This window comes from Triticum urartu, chromosome 2 (assembly GCF_003073215.2).
Source record: "Triticum urartu cultivar G1812 chromosome 2, Tu2.1, whole genome shotgun sequence".
In the NCBI taxonomy this organism is placed as follows: domain Eukaryota; kingdom Viridiplantae; phylum Streptophyta; class Magnoliopsida; order Poales; family Poaceae; genus Triticum; species Triticum urartu.
Genome location: NC_053023.1, coordinates 33082403 through 33100412, shown reverse-complemented (window position 1 = coordinate 33100412; position 18010 = coordinate 33082403). Strand labels below are relative to the sequence as shown.

Below are 18010 nucleotides of genomic sequence, written 5' to 3'. Positions count from 1 at the left end.
CAAAGAAGGAGTTCCTTCCTGATTTGTAAGGTGTGAGGTTGAGTAAGACTCAAAACCCGACAACGGCAGAATATATAGAGAGAATGAAAGTCATTCCCTATGCCTCAGTCATAGGTTCTATAAAGTATGCCATGTTGTGTACCATACCTGTTGTGTGCCTTGCCATGAGTTTTGCAAGGGGCTACATTAGTGATCCAGGAGTAGATCACTGGACAACGGTCAAAATTATCCTTAGATACCTAAAGAGGACTAAGGAAATGTTTCTCGATTATGGAGTGATATAAAGAATTACGTTGATACAAGCTTTGACACCAATCCGGATAACTCTTAGTCTCAATCTGGATACATATTGAAAGTATGAGCAATTAGCTAGAGGAGCTCCATGCAGAGCATTGTAGACATAGAAATTTGCAAAATACATACGGATCTGAATGTGGCAGACCCGTTGACTAAACTTCTCTCACAAGCAAAACATGATCACACCTTAGTACTCTTTGGGTGTTAATCACATAGAGATGTGAACTGGATTATTGACTCTAATAAACCATTTGGGTGTTGGTCACATGGCGATGTGAACTATGGGTGTTAATCACATAAAAATGTGAACTATTGGTGTTAAATAACATGGCGATGTGAACTAGATTATTGACTCTAGTGCAAGTGGGAGACTGAAGGAAATATGTCCTAGAGGCAATAATAAAGTTGTTATTTTATATTTCCTTATATCATGATTAATGTTTATTATTCATGCTAGAATTGTATTAATCGAAAACTTGATACATGTGTGGATACATAGACAAAACACCGTGTCCCTAGTAAGCCTCTACTAGACTAGCTCGTTAATCAAAGATGGTTAAGTTTCCTAACCATAGACATGTGTTGTCATTTGATGAACGGGGTCAGATCATTAGGAGAATGATTTGATCGACAAGACCCATCAATTAGCTTAGCATATTGATTGTTCAGTTTTATTGCTATTTCTTTCTTCATGTCTAATACATATTCCTCCGACTATGAGATTATGCAACTCCCGGATACCGGAGGAATGCCTTGTGTGCTATCAAACATCACAACATAACTGGGTGATTATAAAGATGCTCTACAGGTATATCCGGAGGTGTTTGTTGGGTTGGCATAGATCAAGATTAGGATTTGTCACTCCAAGTATCGGAGAGGTATCTCTGGGCCCTCTCGGTAATGCACATCATAAGAAGCCTTGCAAGCAATGTGACTAATGAGTTAGTTGCGGGATGATGCTTTACGGAATGAGTAAAGAGACTTGCCAGTAACGAGATTGAACTAGGTATGAAGATACCGACGATCGAATCTCGGGAAAGTAACATACCGATGACAAAGGGAATAACATATATTGTCATTACAGTACGACCGATAAAGATCTTCATAGAATATGTAGGAAGCAATATGAGCATCCAAGTTCCGCTGTTGGTTATTGACCGGAGAGGTGTCTCGTTCATGTCTACATAGTTCTCGAACCCGTAGGGTCCGCACGCTTAACGTTTGATGATGATATTATATTATATGAGTTATGTGATTTGGTGAACGAATGTTGTTCGGAGTCCCGGATGAGATCACAGACATGACGAGGAGCTTCGAAATGGTTGAGTGGTAAATATTGATATATAGGACGATAGTATTCGGACACTGGAAGTGTTCCGGAGGGTACTAGGTACGTATCGGGTCCCCAGAAGGGGTTCCGGGCATCCCCGACAAAAGATATGGGCCTTATGGGCCAAGAGGGGAAACGCACCAGCCACAAAGGGGCTGGTGCGCCCCCCCACCATATGGGCTGGCCAACTTGGAGAAGGAAAGGGTAAGGAGGAAAGGAAAAAGGGAATAGGATCCCCCCTTCCCTCTCTTCCCTACCTACTCCGAATAGGAAAAGGAAAGGGGGGAGGCCGAATTGGGAGGACCCAAGTAGGATTCCTCCTACTTGGGGCGCCCCATTGGCTGTCGTCTGTCTATGTGTGTGTGTGGGGGGGGGGCACCGCTAGAACAGACACCAACAATTGTTAGCGATGTGCGGCGCCCCCCTCCACAGTTTATGCCTCCGGTCATATCTTCGCAGTGCTTAGGCGAAGCGCTGCGCGGATCACTTCACCATCACTATCACCATGCCGCCGTGCTGACGGAACTTATCTACTCCCTCGAAACTTTGCTCGATCAAGAGTTCGAGGGACGTCATCGAGCTGAACGTGTGCAGAACTCGGAGGTGTCGTACATTCGGTGCTTGATCGGTCGGAACGAGAAGAAGTTCGACTACATTAACCGCATTGTCAAACGCTTCCACTTTCGGTCTACGAGGGTATGTGGACACACTCTCCCCCTCTCCTTGCTATGCATCTCCTAGATAGATCTTGCGTGAGCGTAGGAAATTTTTGAATTGCATGCTACGTTCCCCAACAGTCCCCTGTCCCGTCTAACCCTGTAACAGTTGACCGTCGGATCTAGGCCTTTCACTTTAACCGGACAGGGTTTTACCGATGGACCATTTCACCTGGTTGTGATAGACCAGCCCATTGGTACACCCTCGAACACGGTCCGCGCCCAACCCAACACAAGTTCCCTCCGTGTCTACCCGACATGGCCGTTTCCCCACTCCGTGTGATGGCGGCAGCGACGTCCGGGGGGTCACACTACGGAGCTACGTGTCGGGTGCTTGCACCTGCAACCAAATTTCTAGACGTGTAAGAGTGCCCAGTGCAAGACCTGGAGGCATAGCTACCACCCCAAGTCCCCCGTCCCGCCTAACCCTGGCACAGTTGACCGGTGCATCTAAGCATTTGACTTTCACCGGACGGGGTTTGACCGATGTTCCTTTTCACCTGGTTGTGATAGGCCAGCCCATAGGTACACCCCCAACACGGTCCGGGCCCCACACACTGCAAGATTCCCTCTGTGTCTACCCGACTTGGCCGTTTCCCCACTCCGTGAGACTGCGGCAGCAACGTCCGTGAGGGGGGTTACACACCGGAGCCACGTGACGGGTGCTTGCACCTGCCACCATACTTTCAGGCGTGTAAGAGGACCCAGCACAAGACCTGGCGACATAGCTACCCCCAAGTCCCCCGCCCCGTCTAACCCTGGCACAGTTGACCAACGGATCTAGGCCTTTGACTTTCGCTGGACAGGGTTTGACCAATTGACCTTTTCACCTGGTTGTGATAGGCCAGCCCATAGGTACACCACCGAACACGGTCCGGGCCCAACCCGCCACAAGATTCCCTCCTTGTCAGCCCGACGTGGCCATTTCCCCCCTCCGTGCGACGGCGGCAACGACGTCCGTGAGGGGGGTCGCACTATAAAACTTTGTCAAAATAGATGTAATTATCAATTGTTTGTGATTTTAATAAAGTATAGGGACCTATATGCAAAAGAACATGAGGTCACATTACAAACATACTAGAAAACAAATACAAACTACATATTCATAATCTACAAACAATTCTACACCATATCGATATATAATTTATGTACGTTTTTGTTTAGATAAGGCACATTTAAGTTAATCAAATTTTAATTTAGAAAAAAGTTAAAAATACAATTTTTATTACAAAAAACAGATAATACAAAGCTGTGCCGACGGCCTGCTATGCCCCCGCATCGATGAGGTGTGCCAACCGACATGGCTCGGTTCGATGACGCGGCACGTGCCGTGGATCGATGACATAGGTCAAGCGTATGCCGACGGCCTCCTTTAGGGCATTATGTCCATTCCCTACAACCGCACTATGGTGCAGCATCCGTCGCGGCGCATCAGGCTCGCCGCGCTGCAGCAGGCCCATGGAGAAGGCCACCGACTGCGGGCAACACCATTCCTGTGCCTCCAGGCCACCTCCTGCTGCTGTCGCAGCGCTTGTTTTCTCTCTGCAAGCTCCTTGGGGAGAGGACAGTTATGTAGGAGAAAGTCACGGGGGCTGTTGCAATGGTGTAGAATGCTCGCAGGTTATAGGCGGAGGAGGCATGGGGCGGCACAACCCTAGAGGAGAGAGGACAGATATAGATAGGACTTGGTGGAGCGATTTGTTTTTTTAGAGAAGGAGGCTAAACCCCCGGCCTCTGCATCAATAGATGCATGCATCCATCTTTATTAATTATTCCACAAAGTCTTACAAAAACATACATCAATCCACCCGAAGCCACGACTCACACCTACAAACTCAATAATGTGGAGTGCTCTCACTCCCCATATCTAAAACCGGTGTCGTCGTCGATCCATCCAAATGTATCGGGACCAACAGCTGGTGCAGCCTACCTAAAGCGCACACCGCATGCATACATTCTAGACGCCGCTGTCTTCATCGTACCACTGACCCATCTCCAGGAGAGAGACCCACATCATCCTTGCCAGATCAGACATCGTCGACGCCACCACGGCACCGAACAGCACCACCGCCCTGCACTCGTCTGTCTAGACGGAAAGACTTTGGAAGATCCGTCGTGCGTAGCACCTACCAACCAGGCATGACTCAGAGTAGCACCTGTCAGCCAAGCATGACTTGACAGCTCCACCGAAGCTCCGTCCAAGACGAAGCCGCTCCACCTCCTGCCTCTATGCTCCAGCGTTTCTCCACAAAAGATGCTCCCAAGAGAGAAACGACACCGTAGTACCGCCATTGTCCGATCTGAAAGACCAAATCCTAGGTTTCTCCCAAAGCAGCATGAGTGGGTCGACAAGAGTTACACAACGATGTCTTCATCAAGGTAACGGCGCAAAAAGCCACCATCGTCCGCTAACGGCTCGGTTTTCACCGTCAACCATGTCTTCCCGACTTGCAGCCGGAGCTAGATGACGGATCTTGAGATCTGACCATCCAGCGTCAGGCTGACCACCTCCAACAGAGGAGATGGCCACCACCGCCGGCTGCACCGGCCAGATCATATCTGACCCAAGGCGCCGCCGACAAGACCACCATGGCCTCCACGCCTTTGCCGCCGATCCGACGCCCGATGGCGCGCCGACCGCAGCCGCCGCCCTTCCCGGTACAGGCCCGCGCCGCGCCTGCATCTGCCGCTGCCCGAGGCAGGGCCGACCACCGCGCCGCCGCAGCCAACGCCGCTGCAGCGCAAAGTGGACTGGCGGCCGAGCTCGCAAATGGAGAACAAGAGTTAGGTTTTTTTTAGAATAAAAATTGTTGAGGGGGGACGTTAGGGCATTTGATCGATGGGGGAACGAGGTAACCAAACGAAACAAAACGACCTACGTACTCCACTTTAATAGTAGAAAAACAATTGTATATTACTCCCTCCGTCGCATAGTGTCAAAAACACTTTTATATTATGAGATCGAGGGAGTAGAGCACGAACAACACTTCACGGCCTCCGGTAACACGCGTGTTGGGCTTCCAGAGTCGTTGGGACGACTGGGTCGGACTTGGGCTTTGCAGTGTCCTTGGGTGACGCCGGCTGGGTCGGTGTTGGTCCGTGACAGTTTTGCGCTCAGGGTTGTCCTTATTTGTTTTGCGTACGACTGTACCACGACGGTTACGTGGGAGAGGAGCTAGCTCCTAGCTGCGTGATCCTTTTTCCTTCGTCTGGAAAAAGGACGCGGGAGAGGAAGAAATTGACACGGCCGGCCGTTGGAAGGGAGCACGGCCGGAGAAGGAGTTGGATGAGGACTGCACTCAAATCAAACCGTTTAACCTACCCTTAACCATATCCACATCGGATATAACTTGGGGAAGGCGACGGGGAACCCCCTACTATATAAGCTCGGCCACCCACGCCCCAAACAAATCACGACCAACCTTCCTCAAGTCGTTTGCTCCCCCGACCAATCGAGTTGTGTTTCCGGCGAGCGATTGATCTAGCTGAGCATCATGGTTTCCGCCGAAGTGGCCCGCAACATTGTCGGCATCATAGGCAATGTCATCTCCTTCGGCCTCTTCCTCTCCCCTGTGTAAGCCCACTCCTCCTCCTCTCGTCTAGTCTGTATGTATACATATATGAAAGGTGGTTGCTAGGGCATGAGTCTGAGGCTCGTTTTCTACTTGTACGTACGTATGCAGGCCGACGTTCTGGCGGATCTACAAGGCCAAGGACGTGGAGGAGTTCAAACCGGACCCCTACTTGGCGACGCTCATGAACTGCCTGCTCTGGTTCTTTTACGGGCTCCCCATCGTCCACCCCAACAGCACCCTCGTCCTCACCATCAACGGCATCGGCCTCGTCATTGAGGGCGCCTACATCATCATCTTCATCATCTACGCAGCCAAGAACACAAGGGTACGTACGTGCAACCCTCCTAATGCCTCCTCATCCGTCCCACTGTCTCTTTTCGGCTTTAGTTTCTGTACAGAAGATCCTCCAGCCCCTAACCCAAGGCATGTGCATGTGCTCTGCTGTGTGTGCAGTGGAAGATGCTCGGCGTGCTCGCCCTCGAGGCGGCGTTCATGGCTGTCGTGGTGGCCGGCGTGCTCCTCGGTGCCCACACCCATGAGAAGCGCTCCATGATCGTAGGCATCCTCTGCGTCATCTTCGGCTCCATCATGTACGCCTCCCCGCTCACCATCATGGTACGTACACCACCCCAACTTAAAGGTCGTCGACCCGTGATCTTTGATAACCGCTTTAACTTGTTAGTTCTGGTGGCTAATTAATTAATCTGCGTTGTGCACGTGTGGTGTGGTAATTATGCGCTTTCAAGAAAAAAATACCTGCCTATAATTATTTTTAAAGTTCTAGTAGATGCTTTTGACAGACCTTAATTTGTTAAGTAGTACACCTTGTTTGTTGTTGATTCTGCTTGAAAATCTATGTCCATCTAAAAGGTGCACCCACCTTTCACTTTTTAACTTTCGTGCCAAAACCCTGTTATAAAAAGTCCGAATTGAGTTGTTCACCTCTCACGCACCCAAGTTCTTCCACAATATGCTACATCATATTTTTTAATCAAAATTTCCTACGGTTTATTTCTACCTCAAAGGTAAACTTCCTTTACAGGTGAATTACTAGCTCAGGCTAATTGTTAATTACGGATGCTTCTGCCAACTTATGAGTGTACTAATACAAATATAACTCAAAAATTTAAGATGAAAGTAGTAATATTGTACTGCCTATTTGCAGGGTAAAGTGATCAGGACCAAGAGTGTGGAGTACATGCCATTCTTCCTGTCGCTGGTGAACTTCCTCAATGGCTGCTGCTGGATGGGCTATGCGCTCATCAAGTTTGACATCTACATCACGGTATGTACATACACATACACATTGGAAATAAGAAGTCGCAAACCCAGCCAGACATACAATCAAGAACTCCTCAGCGCGGATTGATCTAACTGTTATGTCCTCTTTAAATTCCGTGCAGATCCCCAATGCCCTCGGTACAATCTTCGGCCTCATCCAGCTGATCCTGTACTTTTACTACTACAGATTGAGCCCCAAGAAAGGCAAAAACGTGGAACTGCCCACTGTCCTCACCAAAAACGCCGTTACCAGCGGCAACGTCTCCGTCACCATCGAAAAATAAACTTGGCTTCGTTTTTTAGCCCTAGTGATGTTGAGTAGTTAATACCGGATGATACTACAACAAGTTGATGTTAATTAGTACTACTTTTTGTTAGCTAGTAGAGTCTGAGATCGCCTCTAGTTTCGTGAACCATTGTCGTCTGTCCGAGACTATAGTGTTATTTCAAGTGTATATAAATACCAATCCAGCTGAGTTATCCCAGATGTATTATGACACCATGTATGCTTTCCTGTTTTCAATCTGCTCTTACGTGATGATACGATTGATTTTTTAATTACAGCGTGTGATGGCTATGTTAAATTAAATTATTCAATATCCATGATGTGTTTGTATTATGTTTCGGGCAAGGCTCTTTCGTTTTCTGTACAAAACCACCCAAAGGGCATCTTATTGGTGATGCAACTTGAACACGGTGTAGGAGAAAAGGAGTCAGACTTAACCTAATTACCGGTTTGGTTGGATGGCTTCTGCTCTTTTCCCGTGACGCTGCCTTGTTACCACATGGACAGGCAACGAGCAGCTCTGCAGCTTGGTCAAGTATGACGTTTTGAGTCGTGCCTGCTAGAGATATTTTTCTGAATCTTGTAACATGTTAATTGTTTGTCATATATATTTCAAAGTGGTGTGTTTGATCGCATGGTGTCTACTGTATATATAGACACACTTCTTTGTCAAGAAAAATAGGTTGAGTATAGGAAAAGCTCCGCTCAAATTAGATAGCCCACCAACTTGTGGCTCTAACTAGTAAGACTCCAGCCCTTTCCCACAAATTTCTATTAAGGGAAATAAAAATAACATCCAACTTGAAGCAGCATCCAGACTAGCAGCCCAGGCTAGCTAAACACATCAACTTTAGACTACATACTGTGTTTTAATATCCAAGAGCAAGGTTTTTTTATCAATTTATTTTCTTTGTATTTGAATGATCTCGATCTAGCGATAAATACTATATGAATCTAGTTAGATTCTATTTGATCAATGATCACTTATTGTAATTTGTTAGGTTTTCTTCCTGGATCATCATTATGTCTACTAGAATTAGGAAACATGATTCTGGTGCTGCAAAACAAAGACTGGATCTTGAGGCTCGAACTCAAACGAGTGCCCTCGATAGATATTTAGTGAGCCTGCCAACTTGATTCTGAAAATCAAACTGCAGATGTTAATGTTGATGATGGTGGTGATGATAATACGATGGGGGTTGTGGAAGATGATGCAGAAATTGATGTCTTGGAGATATAATATAGTACGAAGATATGATTGAAGATTATATTCCAAGAAATACTAGACGGATGGCACTTTTTGGTAGAACATGAAGTTCGTTCATTGCTTTCCTATCACATTACAATTTTAGCATAATATCTGATATATGGTTAAATAAGGTACAAATAAAACAGACTGGAAATTATATAATAAACTGACAGTGTGCTTTACGCATATTAATTCTTATGTTATGTGAATTGTTCGAAATTTTGGGCCACATTTTAGTTTCTGCCCGAAGCCCCAAATTTCTGGAGATGGCCCTGCTAAACAGCCGCTGAATGCAGCCGAAGACCGATATCCTTAAGTGAGTAAGTTTCTGGCCCCGCACAGCTCCAAACACTTCATTTGCCACCTGTTCAAAGAGCCTTACTCCCCACTGCAGCAGATTTGTGTTTACCTCATTTCTCTACAAAGGAAACGAATAGTGAATCCAATATCCAATTAGTTTGATCAAAACAACACATCATCCAGCAGTTTTTTCTGTGTGTGCCTGAAACACCATCATTTCGCGTGTCCCAGATAATCCGCGGAACTGCAGCAACCACAACTAGCACTAATTTTCCGGTCACTCCAGCAAACTTATTTATCCAGGATTCCAGCAGTTATTAAATATCCACGAAAAGAAGAATAAAAGTGCATTTTGGCACAGTCAATATAAAGCGCATGAGGGGAGGAGAGGAACAGATGATCAATTGCATGAGGCCAAGGAGGTTGCCAATTGCACATGGGTTGGTAATCCTGGCGCCAAAGTAGTCGAGCACTGCGTCCTATACAAATGGACACTAAGATTCATGTCTCCTACTGTCCTCCAGGTGTGGACTTTGACGCCCATGGACCGAACTAATGGGTCTATGATGGGATTATACAGGGCCAAGAAAATACATTAGCATGGTAGATTAGCAATTCTCTACAGAGGTACATGAACATGGATGGTTTGCTTACCAGAAACAATGATGTTTATGATGGTTGCTGGGTTTATGTCAGGCGCAGAGTAACTCGATGGGGATGATATTGTGCTGGCTCCTGGGTCTATGATGGGATTATACAGGGCCAAGAAAATACATTAGCATGGTAGATTAGCAATTCTCTACAGAGGTACATGAACATGGATGGTTTGCTTACCAGAAACAATGATGTTTATGATGGTTGCTGGGTTTATGTCACGCGCAGAGTAACTCGATGGGGATGATATTGTGCTGGCTCCTGTAGTGACATCCATCTTTGTTAATGCAGATGAATCCTCGCTCTCGCCCATTGCTCCACCCGCCCCTCCGGTAGCGCTGCACCACATGACGACCCGTGCTCGCGCTAGTGTGGTTTGTCCTGGCAAGTGCTATTCGTCTGAAGAGTACGTGTGTACCGCATCGACTTCATCACCATCGTCGATTCCCTTTTGAGCCCGTGCTGCTTTTCGCGACCCTCACGAGCACACCACGATGCAAAAGGATTTTGACGCATTGGAGCACAACCTCACATCCGCACGTGGAAACTTGTGTCGCACAGCCTCCCCATGCCAACGTCATCAGTGGGAAATGGGTGTTCCACCACAAGACCCGCCCTGACGGTTCCGTTGAGCGCTACAAAGTGCACAGGGTAGTCTATGGCTTTTGGCAGCGCGCCGGAGTTGACTTCGACACCTTTGCCCCGGTTGTTAAATCGGGTACGATTCGCGATGTTTTACTGCTTGCGGTGTCTCACACATGTCCCGTGCATCATTTGGATGTTTCCAATGCATTCCTTGATGGTCATCTCATCGAGCAGGTGTTTTGTCAGCAGCCTACCGGATTCATCAGAGCCACTTATCCGGATCATGTGTGTGCATTTTTGATCCATCTACGGGCTCAAGCAGGCACCACGTGCGTTGTGCTGGCGCATCGCCGCCTTCCTCCAATGGCTCGTGTTTCGATCAACCTGCTCTGACGCATCATTGTTCGTCTACCATCAGGGCGCTGCTACCGCCACGTCCGGCTTTACGGCGTCCTCCTTTGAGCTCCTTCATCATCTCACTGCTCGTCTCCGATATGAGTTCAGCCTCAAGGATCTGGGGCCTCTTCACTACTTCCTCGGCATCGAGGTGGTACGACGCGCTGACGGGTTCTTTCTTCATCAGCAGCAATATGCTCATAAGCTTCTCGAGCACACGGGCATGCTTAACTACAAGCCTGCTGCCATGCCTGTCGAAGGCCAATATCTCTGCACTTGACGGATCGTCTGCACCGAATGCAGCGTTTTATCACTCCATCGTCGATGCATTGTAGTACTTGACGCTCACATGTCTGGACCTATAGTATTCCATGCAGTAGGTGTGTCCTCACATGCATGCTCTGCGTGACTCCCATTGGATCCTGGTGAAGCGGATTCTTCATTATATGCACGGCACCATATCACAAAATACCAAAAGCATGGTGTTTATATAAGAAGGCTAGTGCAAGTAAGATAGAAGTCTTGATAAGTACACAAAATAAGAACCAATGGCAGAGCTCATCATGGCGACTGATACCGCTGGAAGCATATGATTGCCAATTCCAACCACTCAGGTATCGCTTGGTCGAGAATCTCGTCGGCGTCCATGACGGCAACAACTATTGCTAGTCCAGAGAAGGGGTTGCAAGGATTAGATGGATCATACTTAGTAGCAAAAGTGGGTAAGAATCAAAGGTGAAAAGTTTAGCTTGAGGCACCAACCTTTGAATATTTTCAACTAAGAGCGCTCTCGCACAAAAGGTATCTCCTTTGGGCCCGCCACTGACTGCTTGACCCTGGGTGGCCTGAAGTGCACTTATCCTATCCAAAAAAAAAAAATCATTGGGCCTTATTTTGTGGTAGGCATCGTATTTTTTTTTTTCAAATAGATCGGGCGTGAGCGAGGTCTCCTTAAGGAAATGGGCTTTTTTTATGGAACGTACCTATTTTCCTTTACAGTGAATATATTTGAAGGAATAGTGTGACTTTTCCAAAGGAAAAATAGAACTGCAACACGCCTGGTACAGACACTAAACATAGGTATGAAGCCTAACAATGGGATCATGGTTCAAAAAGAAGATTCGTCACGTACGGTGGTCGATGTAGGTTCATATCTTAACATGGTTTGTGGGATCACAAAGTGAAACAAATGTATTTACCATTTGCCATTACTCACACTTATTCTGGCATCCTCTTTCAGTGGCACCAACCGCAACAGGCGGAAGGGTCATTTAACAGATAAGGCAAAAGAGAACATTAAGTACGACAACAACTTAACGCCAAGAACACAATATTTTCCGACTTACGCACCAGCCCAGGACCACTATGGAGACTACATACAAGGTCTGGTGAACTGAGAGTTCCACCCTTCATCCGGTTTGTATGTAACCGACGAGCAATCATAGTGCCCAAACTAAAAGTACTGTCAGCATATAAAGCATGGCGCAAAATAGCAAGGCCAGGTGAACTGAGAGTTCCACTCTGTCCATGACCAGTAAGACATCTCCTGGAAAATAATGCATAGTAATGTAACACGGGAAAATGTAAACTAGCCACTCTTATTTCCGATACTCCTCTCTCTTCCCCACAGTAGTTTCAGAAATAAAATCAATCCATGTCTCCAGGACGTGGCTCACTGATGCTTCCCTCAGAAGGTATTTGCCAAACATCGCAAAGATCATACAATGTCATCTCCTTAGGCTCATCATACAAATGGAACTCTACCGTGGGTGGTGTTTTCTTAGGATAAAAATGAAAGGTTTGCACAAAGGTATTAGTGAATAGGAGGTATTGGTCGCACTTATCTAGGAGGAAGGGGATGATGCCAGCATTGTTCGCCAAATAATAGAAATCTTCATAAATTCCCGCCTCCTTCAAGAATGCGTCACTTGGCCACTCACTCGTCCGAAGCTCTGCCGCACGCGGAAGATTGTACTTGGTCTTCTTCTTCGGAGTTTCCTCCGAATCACGGCTTGATGAGCCCCTTAACCACCTCGTCATTGCTTTTTTTTTCTCTGAAAATTTCTGAAATTTTAGTGATTCAAAATAAAAGTGCACAAAACTCAACAAAATAGGTAGCAACTACACCCACAAGTGTCTAGAGGCCATATCATGCAAAAAAAAAATACTTTGGACCATATAAATTTGACATGCAAGCTCAAGAACATGGTCACCACAACAGCAAATATTTCCAGTATATGAAGCACTAGAACAGAACTAATTGGAGCATTGCAGGAGTCGCATACCGAAGAACAATCCCCCAAAACAGTTTCGAAAATGGAGCTCCGAGCAAGGAGATAAGAATTGCAACAAGATGAGAAAGAACACATGTTTGAGAAATGGTGTGATTTTTTCTGGAGGAAGACGAAGTGGATGGGTGTCTGAAATAAGTGAGGGGGCCTACGTGGGCCCCACAAGCCACCTAGGCACGTCCAGGGGTGGGCGTGCCTGTGGGCTTGTGGCTCACAGGTGCACCCCCTGGGGTGTGTTCAGTGCCAAAAAAATTCAAATATTCTGGAAAAAATCATATAAAAATTTCTGGGTATTTGGAGAACTTTTATTTCCTGGTCATTTTTTTGTTGCACGAATAATTCAAAAAACTGTAAAATAATAGTATTTCTACTTTATTAATTCCAAACAACAGAAAGTAAAAGGTGGGTACAGAAGGTTGTTTTTACTAAATTCATCCATCTCATGCTAGTCAAAAGTAATTCATTAATAAGGTTGATCAAGTATTATTAACAAACTTCTTCCGAATGACTTGAAACCGGAGAATCTTCGTATAGCACTAGGTTACCACAACGGGGATATGCATGTCCCCAACAATAAGAATATCATATTTCTTTTTGACAGTAGGAATAGGGAATTCAAAACCTCCAATGGTAATTGTTGAAATTTTTCCAATAAAATTGATACTATTCACTCAAGGTTGTTTCTTTGGAAAGTGTACCGTATGCTCATTACCATTGACATGAAACGTGATATTGCCTTTCTTGCAATCAATAACTGTGACAATCCAAAAAATTTAATTGGTTTTCATCAAAAAAAAAACTTTGTTGGATTTTTTTTAGGGCATTTAAAATTTCTTTTCCAGAAGTCCTTCCTCTTAAAAACTTCCTTTTCTTTGGCAAGGATTTTTTTTCTTCAAACTATGGTGTTTGATCTTTTGAAACTTCTCCTCTGTTGGTTCCCTCTCAAATTATTTTGGGAGTTTAATCTTTTTCTTTTAAAAAAAAAGAAAATCTATGAAAATTTGGGATTTTCATATCTTGGAAACCACCCATGACCTTGTATTTTGCCCATGTGGTAAAACCCCTCCAAAACCTCCCCTCCTCCTTGTAATCAACCTAAGTTCTCTGTCCCAACTAACCCAAGCAAGTTTTGGATTTTATTCTAATTATTTTTCCCCTCAAATCATTTCTGAAAATTATTTGGAGCCTGAGAGATTTTCAAAGCAAGTACCCTTTTTCATTTGAGTTTTGACCTCAAACCAACTCTCCTGGATAGTCCTTTGTACCCACAACCCAGAACCATCTTGATCCACTCCTCCTCTTTTCAATTTTTTCAAATTTCAGTCTCTGCAAGTTTGGACCATATTTGCCAAATTTGGTGAAATTCATATCTACACTTCTCCAAAAATTCCAGCAAAATTCAGGCAGCCTACTGGAGCAATGAGTAGCCACTCCACCAAAAATCAGCTCAAGGAAAAATCCCCAGAGGCCAAATTCATTCTGTCGAACACCTTGCATGCACTGTTGCTGTTCATATTCAGAAAACTCAGAGTTCAGTGTCGTTTCCGTTCGTCAGTTTCAGTCACGCGTAGACAGTGCCTTGGCACGTTCCTCGCCGCCTCTTCCTCCTGTCTGGAGCACCACACGTGCGCTCGGCGCCTTCCCGGCGTCAGCGGCGCCCTGGCCCGCCTGCGCCGGCGTGTCTTGCGGCGGCCGAAACCCCGTAGCAACCGACAGGAAGCAGAACGGCGGCTCAACGCCGTTCGGCGCCGCCCAACGCTCCCTGGCGCTCCGCGTGGCCTCATGCACGCCATCACACCCCGTTGCACCGTCGCCGTGGCCCGGCAAGCACTGGGCACGCTCCCTGCCGCCGACGGGCCCGCACCGCCCCGTTCCGTCGAACTCCCCCTAAACACCCAAACCCTGGCTAGTTTAGCACCAAAACGGACCCAGTGGACCCCCACGACGGCGCTCGACCCCTAAACCTCCCCGACCAATGCCCTGCGCCGCCGTAAGCTTCGCTGGAGGACCCCGTTCTCGGCCACCTCCTCGGACCGCCTATATAAGGGGCTCCCGAACTCGCTCTCGAGCACACACTCCCTATGCACCCCACAAACACCCCGCCTGGCCACTGGAGGAGCCTCGAGGAGGTCTCCTCCCCCGACTCTGGCCGCCCCGTCCCGCCTCGGCCTCCACCTCGATTCGCTTCGGTGAGGCTGTCTCCGGCGCTCAAACCCCGTCAGCTACCCCCTCTAGCTACCAGAAGTCTAACCCCCTCCTCAATTCGATCTCCGTAGCTCTCTTCGACGAAGTCCGCAACCACCCGAACCACCGTCCGCCAGAGCAAGGCTCGCCGTCGACGTGGTACTCGCCGGCGACCACCACCACCACCAACTGACGCGGAAGGGCGCCCTGAACACAGAGGTACCCTCCGATCCCCCTGCCTCGCCGTGGATCGCCGTCGGCGACCACCGCGGCTCTCGGGCGCCGACGAGCTTCGTCCCCATTTGAAAGTTTAAACCTGACGAGTGGGACCCGCCCGTCAGCCTCTCAGATCCTTTTAAACGAATCGTTTTCTGAAAACGCCTTCGGGCAAAATACGCTTTCCCTCTGGGCTGGCGTATTCAAGACAGGAACATTTTCTGTTTTTATAAGCTAGCCCCTGGAAACCTTCTGTTTCATTACAGATGAGTCCCTGGACAAAAACCTTTATAACTTTTAAACAAAAAAGTATTTTTGATTGATTCTTTTTCTGTCCTCTTTAAAATTTTGTCTAGTTTTTTATCAGATTTATTTGAAAAATATTTGGAATACTTTTCGTGCACCTCTTGGTATTTACGATAGCGCATATATTTTCTTTATACCGTAGATACCGAAGGAGGTGACGGAGCCGCGAACTTCATCGAGCTAGGCTCCGACTACTCCGAACCAGGCAAGCATGTTTGAACTTTTGATATGATGAGTGTCTTGGCATGTTTTGCATTTGGTTAGTCTCATGGCATGTTGTTGAGCATACCGATGAACGTTAATTCCATGCATTGTTGAGGTAAGTAAGTTCGATGATCCACAAGTGGATAGATGTGAGTATGCATGGCCATGTGTTGGCATGAGGATGGGTAAATGGCAGTGTTGTAGCATGCCAGGCTTATGCCAGACTATGTGACTTCAATGTCAACTCGTATCATTCCAGTTCCTTCCATTCTTCCTTCCTTGTACTACCACATGTTTTCCGCAAGGAGTATGGCGTAGTAAGTTGCAAACCGCTTTCCTGGTACACACCAAAAGGAGAGGCCGTGATGATGGTTCCATGGCCCTGGATTAAAGCCAGTCATCCGGTCAGGGGGCATGGGTGTTTCCGGTTGGGACCGAGAGGGGGGCACCCCTTAGAGCGCGCGTAAATAAATTTGATCCCATGCTATTTGAGATTGTGATCTCCCCGTCTCAAAAGTTTTTCTTGGACGATGTCTAGGGTGATTCCTAGCATCGAGAGGTAGGATGGGTGTGTACTGGTTAGCTGTGTTTTCTTCCGAAATACCGTAAACGGAACTAGTCCTTCGTGACTACGGAAATCCGTTGGCTGTGGGAAAAATTTTGTACAAACTCTGCAGAGTCATATATTCCTTCGAATCATCTATTCCATGTCCAAGTTCGATATTAACTTATCCTGACCAAATGTCAGTTTTGATGACAGAGACTCCGGTGGATCGCATGAGTGCTAAGTCCGGTTAAATGATTATCCCTGTGGATGGACTAACCCGTTTATTATCATGAAATGAATATTTATTATGAGCATTATTTCCTTCTGAATAAAAGCCCCTTTTGTGATGTCGCCCCGACGTCCGACTGTGGCATTTCTTTTTAAAAAAAGCCCTTTCTGTGATGTCGCCCCGACGTCCGACTGTGGCATTTCTTTTAAAGCCCTTTCTGTGATGTCGCCCCGACGTCCGACTGTGGCTTTTCTTTTAAAGCCCTTTCTGTGATGTCGCCCCGACGTCCGACTGTGGCATTTCTTTTAAAGCCCTTTCTGTGATGTCGCCCCGACGTCCGACTGTGGCATTTCTTTTAAAGCCCTTTATGTGATGTCGCTAAGACGTCCGACTGTGGCATTTCTTTTAAAAAGCCCTTTATGTGATGTTGCTAAGACGTCCGACTGTGGCATTTCTTTTAAAAAGCCCTTTCTGTGATGTCGCCCCGACGTCCGACTGTGGCATTTCTTTTAAAGCCCTTTATGTGGTGTCGCTAAGACGCCCGACTGTGGCATCATTTCCTTTTATTTATTTGTTTCCCTTTCGAGGCGTCGCTTCAGACACCCGATCAATTTTCATTTATGTTTTGTTGGGATTTCAGGCGGACTACCGCCGTTTCCCTTTTACTTACTTCGCTATGCTAATTTTTGTCTGTACATTGGTGAATTAATCATGACGCATTCATGCATGCATTTGTTATATCTTACGTCCGAACTGTCTTGAGAGTACTTTCAAAGTACTCACTGGCTTGTTGATTTGGCCAGATGCTGACGAAGGCGATCTCATGGATGAAGAGTTCGATAGCGAGTCCGACGCCTAGAGGAATCCCAGTCAGTCTCGTGCGACCCTGGATTTGGTCACTGTATTATATCCGCTTCCGCTACCAAATAAATTCATCGAGCCTCACCTCGACGTTCGATGAGATGTCAGTTTTAGAGTCATGTATCTCACTCCCTGCTGTGTTTTTCCACCACCGCCCTATCCTCGAGTCAGTAGTATGCCTCCACACCACTGTGTCATGTCCGCCATTATGTATAATTATTGGCGTGCTTGTAATAATTTGGTTGAGCTACCGTAGCTTGACCCTGTAATATATTTTATGCTACTGGCTTATTGTATCAAGAATTTGTCTACCGGTAAGGAGGATTTTCCTCATACTGGACCCAAAAGATTGGTTTCTCAATAAACATTTTTATTGGAAAAACGGTCGTGACAATAACAGCCCTGCAATATTCAAAAAGGGTCTACCAAAGGATGATCGACATACTGGCATCCTCGGGTATATCAAGAATAATGTGGAACCCCGGCTCAGAGCAACCGGTTTA

At 46.7% G+C, this 18010-nt stretch overlaps 1 protein-coding gene across 1 annotated transcript; it reads left to right on the top strand.

Annotated features, from left to right (window-relative positions):
• The first annotated feature begins 5837 nt into the window (after window positions 1-5837).
• Window positions 5838-7483, top strand: LOC125540854 (bidirectional sugar transporter SWEET6b-like). Its single transcript, XM_048704393.1, has 5 exons — window positions 5838-5917; window positions 6027-6243; window positions 6372-6533; window positions 7084-7203; window positions 7322-7483. Exons 1-5 carry the CDS (start codon window positions 5838-5840, stop codon window positions 7481-7483), a joined length of 741 nt encoding a protein of 246 aa, XP_048560350.1.
• The last annotated feature ends 10527 nt before the right edge of the window (window positions 7484-18010 follow it).